This window comes from Solanum tuberosum, unplaced genomic scaffold, assembly GCF_000226075.1.
Source record: "Solanum tuberosum cultivar DM 1-3 516 R44 unplaced genomic scaffold, SolTub_3.0 scf00001, whole genome shotgun sequence".
NCBI classification, from domain to species: domain Eukaryota; kingdom Viridiplantae; phylum Streptophyta; class Magnoliopsida; order Solanales; family Solanaceae; genus Solanum; species Solanum tuberosum.
In genome coordinates, this window is record NW_006238927.1 from 2,835,316 (window position 1) to 2,849,659 (window position 14,344).

The window sequence follows — 14,344 nt, forward strand, 5'->3', positions numbered from 1 at the left end:
GGTGAGTCACATTTCGATTATTGGCAATTATTTCTTCACAACGACTTAGTTATATTTTAAGTAGCTTGAAGGTGAAATTTATATGTCTTCTTACGAGATAGCTATGCAAAGCTTTGTAGTTAAAATTTTCAGAATTTGACTTTAGGTTTGCGACTGTAACAAATATAGACTCGCAAATAAAATACTGTGAGAAAAAAAATGAAAATACAACCAAGGAATTGTTTAGATCCATTCGTAGGTGAATGTTCATAAGGGGGAAGAATGCAAGATCCCGTACTTTTTCTCTAATCGTGCATAATATATGTGGCGTAGTATGACATGGTTATATGAGGTGATATGACTTTATATCGAACATTGGAGATTAAAATTGCAAGTAGGTGGCAATATCAAGGAACTAAACTAAAGTTTTAGGTCAAAGGGACTCCTCAAACAAAGTTCATGATAAAAGAAATGGCTCAGGTAGAACTTCTCCCGTTTGAAAGGTTTAACTTGTCCCATACCTTGTGGATAAGCCTATGAGTGTAAAACATGCTAAGAATAGTGTGTTATGAGGTATTATAATAGCAAGTTTGGAAGTCAAGAAAATTAGTGAAACTAAAGTCGGCAAAAGTTATCGAAGTTTCTCTAATAATATTTTCTTAACTTTGGGTCAAATGTCTTGGATGTTTTCTCCCAATATACAAAGAGTTAGAAGGCCTATCACCATTAAATCAAAGGCCTACAAGTCTAGTTTTCAACGCACAAAACCCAGTATCCAACCGACATCGGAATAAAATGTTATGAGGGTTTTACTATGGACTGCCAGGGTAGAATCCGGGTCGGGTAAAAAATGTGGTATGTCGGCTTACTCAACGTTTTAAGCCATGAAAACATTACATTTTACTTCCAAACCACAAATAAAGCTTAAGAGAAGGTTCCTATGGAGTACTTGCATGATGAAAGTCAGTTTTTGACGATTTCTACCATTAAAGATTCCAGCTGTGTATATATAGTGTTTGCGAAGTTTAGGACGTAAGGAACAACTTTCGTGAAGAAGCTACGGCCATTCGAGCGTTCATTGAAAAGGTATGTTAAGGCGAAGCTACGTCCCTCATTTTAGCACCACTCCTGGGAAATTCCTAAAACGCCAAATGTGATATTTTGCTATTCTCTTGCTAGAAAGACCTTCAGTGAAAGGCATTGGGATCACAGCTGAATTATTTTCATGATTCTGTTATTTTGATATTTCACTCGTTCGGATAAATAGAGTGTTCGACATCTACACGTCATTTTATCAGTTTCCTTGATTATATTCCGCACGTATGAATTTGTATTCTTCCTTGGGTGATGTGAATTAAATGTCACGCGAGACCCTTACTACTTGTGACCAGCCCTCTTTTTCCACTAAGGTTATTATTAAAAAAAGTCTTTAAAGTAGCTCACGACCTTCAAAACTCTCAAATATAATTTAAATGTAAACTATTAGAACACTTGGTTTTTGAAATATTTCTTTTATAAATTATCTAGGAACCAAGTTAGGAACTAAGTAAGTCACCTTAAACTTGTTGTGAATATCAACAAGGCTAGGTTATCCTCTAAAATCCGAGTTAACTTTTCAAGCTTATTTGGAAGAACTTATAAAGTTCCATGAGATTGTTATATGTTATACGAAAGTTATTATGGGGTTATGAGAACAAGACTACAAACGGGCCAAGATTGGCAACATGACAACAGTAACTCATAGGTGTTATAAATCCATGAATGACATGCTATGCATTCTACTCCTGAGCTATAATCGGTAGGTATGGGGCCTATTGCCTATATTTATACATATGAGACACAGATGGCCACAAATTGGCGAATATAATGCCGGTACGCTACCGGAAAGCACCACCATTGCTAGCATTTGGTTGGGTATGTTATGCATTTGCATATATATATATATGTGTGTGTGTGTGTGTTCACGACATACGATTATACGAGCATACCATGCATATTTAAGTAGTAGGGGGCTAAAGGTCAGCCATGGAGATTATTTGGGTTTCAGTTTCAGGTGGTATCTCTATTACCCTTTTACAATAAATGTTTATGATTTTAATTTTCGCTTTACATACCAGTACATTTTTATTCGTACTGACGTCCCTTTTCCTGGGGACGCCGCTTTTTGTTTTGTGCGAGTAGGTACAGGCAGGGACTATAATCGACCCACCCGCTAGGATTCATGTTCAGCTGTGAGTTGGTAAGCTCCATCTTATCCTGGGGCTATCAGAGGATGTTTACTTTTGTTGTATAGTTTGGGGTATATCGGGGCCTTGTCCCGACAGTGCTTATGTCACTCATAGAGGCTATTGTGGACACCATATTTTGGGTTTTCTTTTTGTATGTTTCAACCTCCAGCCAATAGTCTTGGCATGTATATATAGGTGTGTGTGATTGTAGTTATGTATTCGGTTGTGGCCTCGTCGGCTAGATAGTACATCTTTATTTTTTTCGGTTTGTCTACCATTGTTTGTATGGTTATTCTCTTTCAGGTCATGACCTCTGGGTTCAGGCTTCACTTTTTAGAGGTTGTGCTTCCCAATCTTTTTTCCTCACAAGTTTTGTTTAGCTAGTATGTTTATGTGTGTAACTCAATGTATTAGGGTATCGGTGCTAGTTACGCCCCCTATTTCGGGGTGTGACATTCGCTATACGTCTGGCTATTGGGAGTGGGTAGAGGATGTGCTTGCCCGCTGCAAGGAGACTTTGGATAACATCAAGACTTATGATGCTATCTTTACTTCAATGTTCACATACGACCACAACAAAAAATGTTCTCCAAGCCTTTTGCGAGAATTGGCGTCCATCCACCAATACGGTCTCTACCTTCGTCAGAGAGTTATCTATTTCTTTATGAGATTTGAGAACCATTGGAGGTCTTCCTGTTCATGGTTCCTTTTATGATGAAGTTATACCCTCGGCTAAGGAGTTGACACATGCAGATGATCAAGGGAAGTCTTTTATCCCAAGAAGCTGCTCCTTCTTGTTTTCGGCGTTCTACCGACTTACCAAAGGTGCCATCGATGAAGTCTCTTTTCGAGAATGGACAAAGTTTTGGTTTAAGGGGCCGAGAAAATATGTCGAGCCTTCGCCAAGGATGTCTAAGAATCGTACCAAACCAAGGATGAATCATGATCCTTCTGGAAATATTGACATGAGATTTTTGCCTCGAACCGAAGAAGAGAATGCTCCTTTTGTCTAGCTAGGCGTAGAAGAATCATTAGGGATGAGACTTATCTGGCGGCTTTTCTCGCATGTTGGCTTTGCAAGTTTGTTCTTCCTAACAAGAAAGCTGATTGTATTCGTGCTAGTGTCTTCAAAGTCACAAGCTTGATGGCTCATGGAGAAATATTTTCTTTGGCGGTTCCGGTCCTAGCAAACATCTATCGTGGCATCAGGGATATATCCAGTTCTTCAAACTTGGGTGCTTGCAATACATTACTTCCCTTCCATTATGTATATGGATGGATAGGTGAGTATTTTGAGACCTACTTCCGTGTTACCCGTCCTCAACGAGGTGTGAGAATGTGGTAAATTTCTGGAGAAAAGATGGCGAAACATTTTGACCTCGTTGACGCTCGCAAGTTATTTCAACAAGTGAATGTGCATGACCTCCACAATCTGGCCATGCTACAAGGAAAGGAGCTGCATATTGATGATAGTGGAAAATTGTCCACTTCCTGGAGCGATTTCCTTATAGGCCTTCGTTCAAGTTTTGTCACTTTGAGGCTGGATGATGAACTGATTGTGGAGCCTTATAGCCCTCACTGATTCAGTTGACAATTTGGATATTGTCAAGACGTTCCTGGTGCAATCGTAGAGCACCTTTATGATGGTTCACTGCTAGCTTTGGTGCAACTATGGGATTCATGTGTTTATCTTGGGAGCTCTTCGAAGATCATCATACCAATGCGTCCATCCAAAAAGAGGTCTTTAATGACTCGTGAGTATTCAGATTGGTGGCCATCCCATCGAGAGATTCTACTGAGACGAAGTACCCACATAATTTTGAGAGGTCCGAAAAAAGATGATGTTTCTTTACCAACCAAAGGAGAACAAATTCAAGAAAAGCTTCCTCGCTCTTTAAAGTCTCAGGTGACACCAAATATCCCTCCGCAATCTGTGAGTGTTGTTTCCAAGTCCAAAAGTTCAAAGGGAATAGAGTTGTTTCCAAGTCCAAAAGTTCGAAGGGCAAGGCTACACATGTGGATAACAGAGTTAAGGGTCCTTTACAAACTCCCAAGGCTGCCAACATCACTGATAAAGAGGTGATCGACGTAACTCTCAAGAGGAAGAAACCTTCCAGCTCATCGGACAAAGGTGTTGTAAAGTCACTTGGTATTGCACCATCTTGTAGCAACACGTCAAAAACGTCTATTTCACTCCATGAGATTGACATTAGTGCTAGTGCAGACTCTAGCTCCAATGAGATTGACATTAGTGCAGACAAATAGACGTCAAAAACGTCTATTTCACTCCATGAGATTGACATTAGTGCTAGTGCAGACTCTAGCTCCAATGAGATTGACATTAGTGCAGACAAATAGACGTCAAAAACGTCTATTTCACTCCATGAGATTGACATTAGTGCTAGTGCAGACTCTAGCTCCAATGAGATTGACATTAGTGCAGACAAATAGACGTCAAAAACGTCTATTTCACTCCATGAGATTGACATTAGTGCTAGTGCAGACTCTAGCTCCAATGAGATTGACATTAGTGCAGACAAATAGACGTCAAAAACGTCTATTTCACTCCATGAGATTGACATTAGTGCTAGTGCAGACTCTAGCTCCAATGAGATTGACATTAGTGCAGACAAATAGACGTCAAAAACGTCTATTTCACTCCATGAGATTGACATTAGTGCTAGTGCAGACTCTAGCTCCAATGAGATTGACATTAGTGCAGACAAATAGACGTCAAAAACGTCTATTTCACTCCATGAGATTGACATTAGTGCTAGTGCAGACTCTAGCAATGTTAGCCAAGAGCTACATTGGAAGCTTTTGAAGAAAAAGCCTAAGGACCTGAACACTCAACAATGCGAGTTCGCTGAATTGGATTCCATTAGTATTGATACTACGATCTTTGAAGATGGTGCTGCTGGTTCTACAATGCCCTTGACAGAATTGGCACATCAGGTAAAAGTCACCTCTTGAATATTTCTCTAAACTTGCCTCCCTTTTTTTTTTTAATCATTAGATATTAATTCTATTTTTTTAATTATCCAGTTGGGTCTTAGGGACATCCCTAGCGATGTAGATGTATTTGAAGATTGTATCACAAGCTTGAACTCCCTCAACGTGGCGAAGAGTTCTCATCTCCCTCTTGTTGAAGTTAAGAGTCAAGCTGCAAATGAGATTCAACTAACAAAGCCGATGGTCCCTTTTTCTGAAAATGTTGAAATTTCTCAAAATATCTCAACTACTAATGTGGAGGTTGTTGAAACTTCTCAAATTGGATGTTCAGATGTTTCCAGGGATTTGGTCCGCCCTCTGCTGAGAATTGCCTCTAATTTTGAACCACAAAAGACTATTTCTAGCTTCAAATTATCTTACATTTCTGGAATGTGGTGTACCTTATGTGAGTGTATTACTCAATTCTCTGTTGAATCTCCAGAGAATCTCAAAGAGTTGGAGGAAGGTGTTGCCTTGAATCTTAAAGGGCTTCGAGAAGTTAACATCATCAACCTTTCTCCTTTAGAGGTTCTTCTTGAAGATTTTTTCAAGAAACATAGAGATTACGATGTTGCAAGGTTGTCCACTTCTCAAAAGATAACAAGGGATTCTCATTAAGAGTTGCTTTCTGTTGCACAACAATGTCTTGATACCGCAAATGAGGAGAGAATCAATATGGACAAACAGTTGGAAGAACTTCAAAAGGTCCTTACAAGAGCTGGAAAAGAGCTAAAAGTGTGGACTTCAAAGAAGAAGAAAACCATCTCACTTATTGAAGATCATCAAAAGAGGCTGTCTAAAAATCAAGAGACTATCACTAACCGTGAAGATGAAATTCATGCCATCGAGAAAATCATTCCCTTGTCGAAATCAGAAATAAAAGAACTAGATAAGCTAAAGGAGGAGGCTGAGACAAGTCGCCACCAAATCCTTAGTCATGAGCTTTTTCCTTAGTCTTCTTCCTGCATATGGACATTCTCTTTCATTTTCTTGTTCTATTGTGTTTTTTTTCCCTTGATTGTTTTCTGGAACATTGCTATGATGTAGTGACAATACTTCTTGAATGAATAAAAGTGTTATCTTTTTTCTTCTCAAATGCCTTCTTTTATTTCTCTATTTCAAATGCTTGTCGTGTGATTTGTAACTTGCTCTATATGCCGGACAACTTTCCCCAAGATTTCAGCTTTGAGCTCTTATGTTTGAAATTCAGTAACTCGTAGTAGGAACCTTCAAATAGCGAGTGTGTCATTTCATTGTAAATATAACCCACACCTATACAATATATGTGAAACTCATGACCAAAAGATTTCCATGTTAGTACGGCTATTATTCCAAAGTTAGCTCGAATGCTGCCTTGACCGACTTTTCAGCTTTGAGCACCTGCAGTAGGAAACCAATAACTCGATGTGGGAGCATCGAAATAACATGATTCTTCTTTCTTTGGAAGCATAACTCATAGAAATACAACATATGTAAAAATCATGGCTAAAAGATCTCCAGATTAGTACAGATGTATTTTTAAAGTCAGCTTAAATTCTGCCTCGCTCAACTCTTCAGCTTTGAGCGACTTTGGGAGAAAGTCAATAGCTCGGCGTAGGAGCCTCAAAATGATGTGATTCTTGTTCCGTTGGAAGCATAACTCATAGAAATACAACATATGTAAAAATCATGGCTAAAAGATCTCCAGATTAGTACAGTATAGTATTTTTAAGTCAGCTTAAATCTGCCTACGCTCAACTCGTTCAGGCTTTGAGCGACTTTGGGAGAAAGTCAATAGCTCGGCGTAGGAGCCTCAAAATGATGTGATTCTTGTTCCGTTGGAAGCATAACTCATAGAAATACAACATATGTAAAAATCACAGCCAAAAGATTTCCAGATTAGCACAGATATATTTTCAAAGTTAGCTCGAATTCTGTCTCCCTGAACTCTTCAGCTTTGAGCGACTTTGGGAGAAAGTCAATAGCTCGGCGTAGGAGCCTCAGAATGATGCGATCCTTGTTCCGTGGGAATCATAACTTATAGAAATACAACATTTATAAAAATCATGGTCAAAAGATCTCCAGATTTATACAAATATATTTTCGAAGTTAACTTGAATTCTGAAACTATTTGATTCTCATTTCATTTTGAGGAGTGCATCTTCGGTGTGAAATCCAAAATTCGTTGTAAGAGTGGTGAAACCACGAACTTCTTATTTCATTATGAAGAGCGCATCAAGCAAAACACTATTTATAGAAGTTACAACAAAATTCATTCCAAATTGATGAGAATAAATTTTTCAAGTTGACTATACGCCCAAAATGCCATTTCCTCAACCTTGTGCGGTCTTGACAACAACAAAAGACTGTCTCTTGAACTTGGAGTGTTCTCATCATGATCTTTGTGGCTATACCATTTCAATATAGAGCTTTGATCCGAAGGGTATCCCGATTTGATGTTATAGGTAAAGATGCCCCTAATTTTGAGTAACTTACTGAAGCATCAGTGAATTACACAAAATTATCTCCACCGTAAGCAAAAAACTCAAGTAGAATCGCATCATGATTCTTTGTGGCTATACCATTTCAACATAGAGCTTTGATCCGAAGGGTATCCCGATTTGATGTTATAGGTAAAGATGCCCCTAATTTTGAGTAACTTACTGAAGCATCAATGAATTACACAAAATTATCTCCACCGTAAGCAAAAAAACTCAAGTAGAATCGTAAGTCGCTTGATCCAATGCCAATGAATTCCTCGGCCTGTCGCATATCAATGATTCAAATCAAAATTCTTTTGAATTGATCAGATTAATACCCTAAGTTGACTTCCAAATTTAGCATGTTTGATATGCAACTTTGAACGATGACAGTTGAAGATCCATGACTCGATGTAGGAGTCTCAGTTTTACGAGCTTCTTCTTTTGTTGCGGAGAGGGATTCAAGAACTTCAATGTGTGTAACAATGATGATCAAGATCTTTATGAATTCCCACTAATAGGCCTTTGAAATGCTCAGATCAACTCCAAAATATGATTATTATTATTATTTTTTCAGCTTTGAGTGGCCGTGGTAGAAAATTCACAAGTTAGCGAAGAAATGTCTGAATCACGAGCCGATTTTCACGTTGGGAAATAGGCTCCAAAAATCTTCTCCTTTGCTCATTTGTGACGCATTTAAACTCATGTGTTAGCTACATAAAATTTAAAGAGCTAGTGTGATGATCATGCAAGGCCACCAAACTTTTTGTTTTTACTCATTTGACTGAACTTAGAGTGATTACTCCAAGCGCCTACGTACCTCGGTGAAGAGGATCAAGTCATATCGCAGTTCAAGCTGATGAGTTTTTTTTTTAATTTTTTTTGGGCCGTACACAGTTTATACTCTTGCGGGCCAGGCGTATCATGCAGTTTATGCTCATACCTTAAGGATCGTAGCCATCCTTCATGGGAAGTATTACTTCAGAAACTTGGCGTTGATTGGACCAACTATTACACCATCTTGGTCTATAATTTTATAAGCGCCACTTGAATATGTTTCCTTCACAACATACGACCCGTCCCATTTCGATGTAAATTTGTCACCAATGCGTTTGTTGAGGATTATGGGTCTCCGGGCTGCTAAGACCAAGTCTCCCACTTGAAATGATCGAGGTCGCACCTTTTTGTTGAATGCTCTTGGAAGTCGAGCTTGATAACACTCCAACCTTTGTTGTTCATCCAATCTCTTTTCATCCAATGCCTCCAACTCTGCTAGACGAAGTTGAGCGTTACTTTCAGTTGTAAGTCCTTCTTGGATTGCTATTCGCAATGATGGAATTTGCTTCTCCAATGGAAGGACTGCTTCTACGCCATACACCAATGAAAACGGAGTCTCTTGCGTAGCTGATCTAAAGGTTGTATGATATGCCCATAAAGCTTCACCAATTCTCTCATGCTAGTCCCTTTTATTCTTTGCAACTACTTTCTTGAACAGGTTACCAAGTGTCTTGTTAAAAGCTTCAGCAAGACCATTGGCAGGTGCATTGTACATTGTACATTGAAGAGTTATGTTGCTTAAAACTGAACTTCTCGCACAAACTACTCATGAGTTTATTGTTGAAGGGTGTTCCATTATCAGTAACTATACATCTTGGTATGCCATATCTAAAAATTATGTTTGATTTGATAAAATCAACAATATTTTCCTTCTTTACCTCTTTTAATGGTACAACTTCAGCCCATCTAGAGAATGAGTCGATGGCAACCAAGATATACATTTGTCCTTTTGATGACTTTGGAAGAGGTCCAACAACATCAAGTCCCCATGCATCGAAGGTCCATGAGGCTACAGTTGGATACAGAGCCTCTGGTGATTTATGGATGTAATTAGCATGGAATTGACACGCTTGACACATTTTGGCATGCTCTAAGAAGTCCATCACCATTGTTGGCCAATAGTAGCCCATCCTCTTGATGCGAAAATGAAGTTTAGGCCCTGATTGGTGTGCTCCACATGTGCCAGAATGTGCCTCCTCCATTGTTTGTTGAGCTTCTTCTTTGTCAAGACACCGCAAGAATAGTCCCTCATAATAACGACGAAACAGTATCCCATCGTGAAAGATGAACCATGGTGCTCTTCTCTTAACGTCTGCTCTTACTCGTGGGTCATCAGGCAGTCTTCCATGTTCAAGATACTTACTCAGTGGTTTTCTCCAATCTTCTTCTTCAACCACTCGAACAGATATATAATGGCTTTCATCGATTTGAAGATCAAGACAACCAGGAATAACCCATCGATGACATACACACACCTTTTTTTGTCTCATCTTCTCCGAGTGCCATTGTTGTAGCCAAGTTAGCCAAAGCATCTGCCATGCAATTTTCTTCTCTTAGGACGTGATTTAAGAACACTTGATCAAACCTTTCAAGTAAGAAAGTAGCATATTGGTGATATGACAAAAGATCTTCCTTCTTTACCTCGTAACTCCCCGAGAGTTGATTGATGATCAATTGAGAGTCACCATAGACATCCAATTGAGGAATCTTCATATCTGATGTCATTTCAAGGCCCACAATCAAAGCTTGGTACTCTGCGGCATTATTGGAACAGGTTTCACCTAGAACAAATGAAAATGGTAAGATTAGTCGTTCTGGATATATCAAAAAGACTCCCACCCCTGTACCATCTCGACGTGCAGATCCATCAAAAAACATTGTCCATGCTGGCATCTCTTCAGTAAAAAATGCATCTTCATCAGGGAACTCATCTGAAGTTTCCCATTTTCCCGGAAGAGGGTGATCAACAAGGAAATTAGCAAGTGTTTTCCCCTTCACAGCCTTTTGAGGTGTATAAATGATCTCATATTGATTAAACAATATAAACCATCTTGCTAGACGTCTTGAGAGAACTGGTCGAGTCATTACGAACTTCACGGGATCAGCCCGAGAAATTAGCTTGATAGTGTACGCTTCAAAATAATGCCTCAATTTTCTTATCGCATAAAGCAATGCTAAGCACAGCTTCTCAATGGACGTATAATTCAACTCAGCTCCTATCAAGGTACGACTTAGATAGTACAATGCTTGTTCTTTCTTAGCTTCATTCTCTTGAGTAAGAAGTGCCCCAAGTGATCGCTCTTGCGATGTAATGTACAGTATCAATGGCTTTCCAAGAGTTGGTGCCCCTAATACAGGCGAATTCATCAAGTATCTCTTGATGCTTTCAAAGGCATTTCGACATGATTGGTCCCAGTGGAAAGGAGAATATTTCTTCATTAAATGGTTGAAAGGTTGACATCATCCAGCCATGTTAGAAATGAATCTCCGAATGAATGCTAAATTTCCTTGTAGACTGCAGAGGTCTCTCAAGTTCTTTGGCTCCGGCAATTTTTGAATGGCATCAATCTTTGCGGGATCAATTTCAATTCCACGGTGACGCACAATGAAGCCAAGAAACTTTCTTGAGGTAACCCCAAATGCACATTTGAGTGGATTCATCTTCAAGTCAAATTTCCTTAACCTTTCAAAAACAATTCGAAGGTCTTCAAGATGGTGTTCCCTTTGCTTCGTCTTTACCACCAAGTCATCAACGTAACATTCCACCCTCTTATGAAGCATGTCATCAAATATGTTTTGTATTGCACATTGATAGGTGGCCCCAACATTCTTTAGACCAAAGGGCATCACTTTATAACAATAAATTCCTTTTGGAGTTTGGAAGGCAGTGTATTCTTCATCTTTTGAAGACATTCTGATTTGATTATATCCAGAAGATCCATCCATAAATGACATAGCTTCATGCCCAGTTGTAGCATCAACCATGAGCTCAATGATTGGCAGAGGGAAGTCATATTTTGGACATACCTTGTTCAAATCTCAAAATCAACGTAGACACGTATTTGACTATTCTTCTTCTTAATAGGTACAATATTTGAGATCCACAACGGGTACTTGACTTCTCGAATAAATCCAGCTTCGATGAGCTTGTTGACCTCCGCTTCAATTTGTGTTACCAACTCAGGACGAAACACTCATTGTGACTGCTTTATAGGACGTGTTCCCTTTTCTATCCCCAAATAATGAATAGCTATCCTGGGACTAAGGCCCGACATTTCTCTGTACGATCAAGCAAAAACATCTTTGAACTCAACCAATAACTTAAAGTATTTCTTCTCTTCTTCTGGTGTAAGAAGTGCACTAATGAAAATTGGACGTGGATCTTCTAGAGTGCATAGATTTAGTTCTTTGAGGTCGTCTATGGTTGATTATACTCCATCCTCCAGTTGAGGGGGAGCCTCTTGGACATCATCATCTGTCTCATCAATGTCTGGACCTTTTTCCACTGTTATGTGATAGGATGATTGTGTCAAGTTTGAATCTTCTATCTGACTTCCCACTGTGATGGTTTCATCTTCCTCCTTATTAGTTTCTCCATAAAACTAGTTGGTGACAACAATTATGCTTCTTTTCACCCTCAAAGAACCATCGGTGGTGATTGACAATACAACATTTCTCTTCATACGTGATGGGAAAAACCATGAATCTCCTTGTCATCAGTTACATCACAAGAATCTTGATTTTCGTTCTCCAGCAACCTTCTTTCGGATAATGACTTTATTTTGGTTCCCAAACGATGAAATACAGAAGTATTTGAGGTGGTGGCATATTCGTCTACTTGTTTAGAGGATCCTCTTTCATCCTTGCGGCCCAATTTTTCAAATGCAGAGACACGGGGTGTCAATCTTCCAATGCGTTCAAACACCAAAGTCTGTTGTGGTGTTTTACCCTCCTTAGATTCCTTCGTCTTTTCTATAGAGGTGTAGTGGGATGAAGTTATTTCTTTCCCCTTCTTAGATGAAATCCGAAGAGGCTCCGGCAAGCTGAATCCTAACCCAAACTTAGGAGTGGCGACATAATATCCTTGTTTTCTCAACCGCATTTGAGACTTTGTAAGCCCATGTATCTTTTCACCAGTGACTTCCTCCGTGAGTTCTCTTAACTTTGCTGGATTTGAGAAGTTGTAACTTGATTTTTCAAATAATGTGAAGACCTTTTGATCAAAGTTCCCTTTTATCTGACTAACTTGGGTATTTTCTTTTGAAGGCTCCAAAGTGAAAGATGGGACTTGTGCAACTGGGACAGTCATTTTCTCCTTCAAATCTTGGAATGTTGTGTGACTCAATTCTTTCCTCGGTGGGTGAACTTGTTGAGTACATTCCTCTAGCAGTGATTGTCCCTTTTTTCGACGTTCACTTGGAATATAGTGAAAAATTGGTTGTTCATCATCAATATTGGTCTGCATGTCTCCTTTAGATGGTGAAAGCTTCATGGAAACCTCTTCCGTTCTCTTCTTAGACATCTTGGTAGTGGCCCATTGAACTTTATTATCTTCAAGATCAATCGAGTCGGCTTTTGCATGTTTCTCCATATTTGATCTTCCAGAATCTAAATAGAATTTTGCATCTGCAAATATGACTCAGTCTCAGTTGAAAGGATTGATGTCTGCATCAATTTTGACTACTTCACCTATCTTTCATATACTTCTATGCATTGATGCAAAGTAGATGGCACCACTCCATTTTTCATGAACCCAAGGACGTCCGAGCAACAAGTTGTATGATGTTTTGGCATCTATGACATGAATCAAAGTGTTTGATTTCACGTCGCCAATGGACAATTCTACGTGAATCTTCCCTATGGATCATTGTCCTCCTTGACTGAAACCTTGGATCGTTAGGTTACTTTTGGACAATTCATCAATAGAGATCCCAAGTTTTTTCAGTACAACTTTTGGCATGATATTGACTACCAAACCACCATCTATTAGTATGCGATTGAGATGTTGTTCTCGAATAGACCCTACAACAAACAAGGGACCTATTATGTAGCTTAGACCCTAACAACAAGTCATCATCGGTGAAGGCAATTGTAGCACAACATGCGGCAACTTTTTCATCAGTTTGATGTTCTTCTGTTATTGTTGGATTATGCTCACCTTTGCTTCCCTTTGTTTCGTCTGTGTTGGAAATAACATGTGTTGCACCAATTTTGACTACCACAAAAAGAATTTTTTTAGGAAAGAATTCATCCAATGTAATGGGCCTTCTAACCTTCTGCAATGAAGAACCATTGATATTTTGGCTAGTACAAGGCTTGACGCTTTTTGATGGTTGTAGTTGATTCACATCACTCCTTGTTGCTCTTGCCTTAGGAAGTCGTATCCTAAAGACTGCTTGATGTCTCCGCTTCTTATGAGTAACCAAAGTCCAATCATTAGATTCATTTTCTTTGTGGTTGTCTATCTCTAGTGAACTCTCAAGAGTTTTCCTTGGAAAATCAACTTCAATAGGCGTTAAACTTCCAAATTGCAAGAAAGTGGACCTTGAGCACTTCTTTTGATTTGGTTCTACACTAGCATGATTTTCCTCCGCTGTTTCATCCTGGTCAATGATGATTTTTCCTTCACTTACTAACATCATGATTTTCTCCTTCAAGATAAAACATTTACTCGTCGGGTGGCCAAGGACACGATGGAACTTGCAGTATCTAGGATCACTAACCTTATTGATTTCTTCAGGCCTCTTTGATTCAGTAAGATCAATAACTTTCTTAGCTAGCAATTCATCAAGAATCATAGGTACATCTGAATCTGGAAATGGGTAGACCTTTGCCTCTAACTCCTTCAAG

At 39.1% G+C, this 14,344-nt stretch overlaps 1 protein-coding gene across 1 annotated transcript; it reads right to left on the reverse strand.

Moving 5' to 3' along the window:
- Nucleotides 1–8,633: 8,633 nt before the first annotated feature.
- LOC107060194 (uncharacterized) lies at nucleotides 8,634–10,933 on the reverse strand. Its single transcript, XM_015307790.1, has 3 exons — nucleotides 10,136–10,933; nucleotides 9,373–10,026; nucleotides 8,634–9,113 (listed from the first exon to the last, which is right to left on the reverse strand). Exons 1-3 carry the CDS (start codon nucleotides 10,931–10,933, stop codon nucleotides 8,634–8,636), a joined length of 1,932 nt encoding a protein of 643 aa, XP_015163276.1.
- Between the last annotated feature and the right edge of the window lie 3,411 nt (nucleotides 10,934–14,344).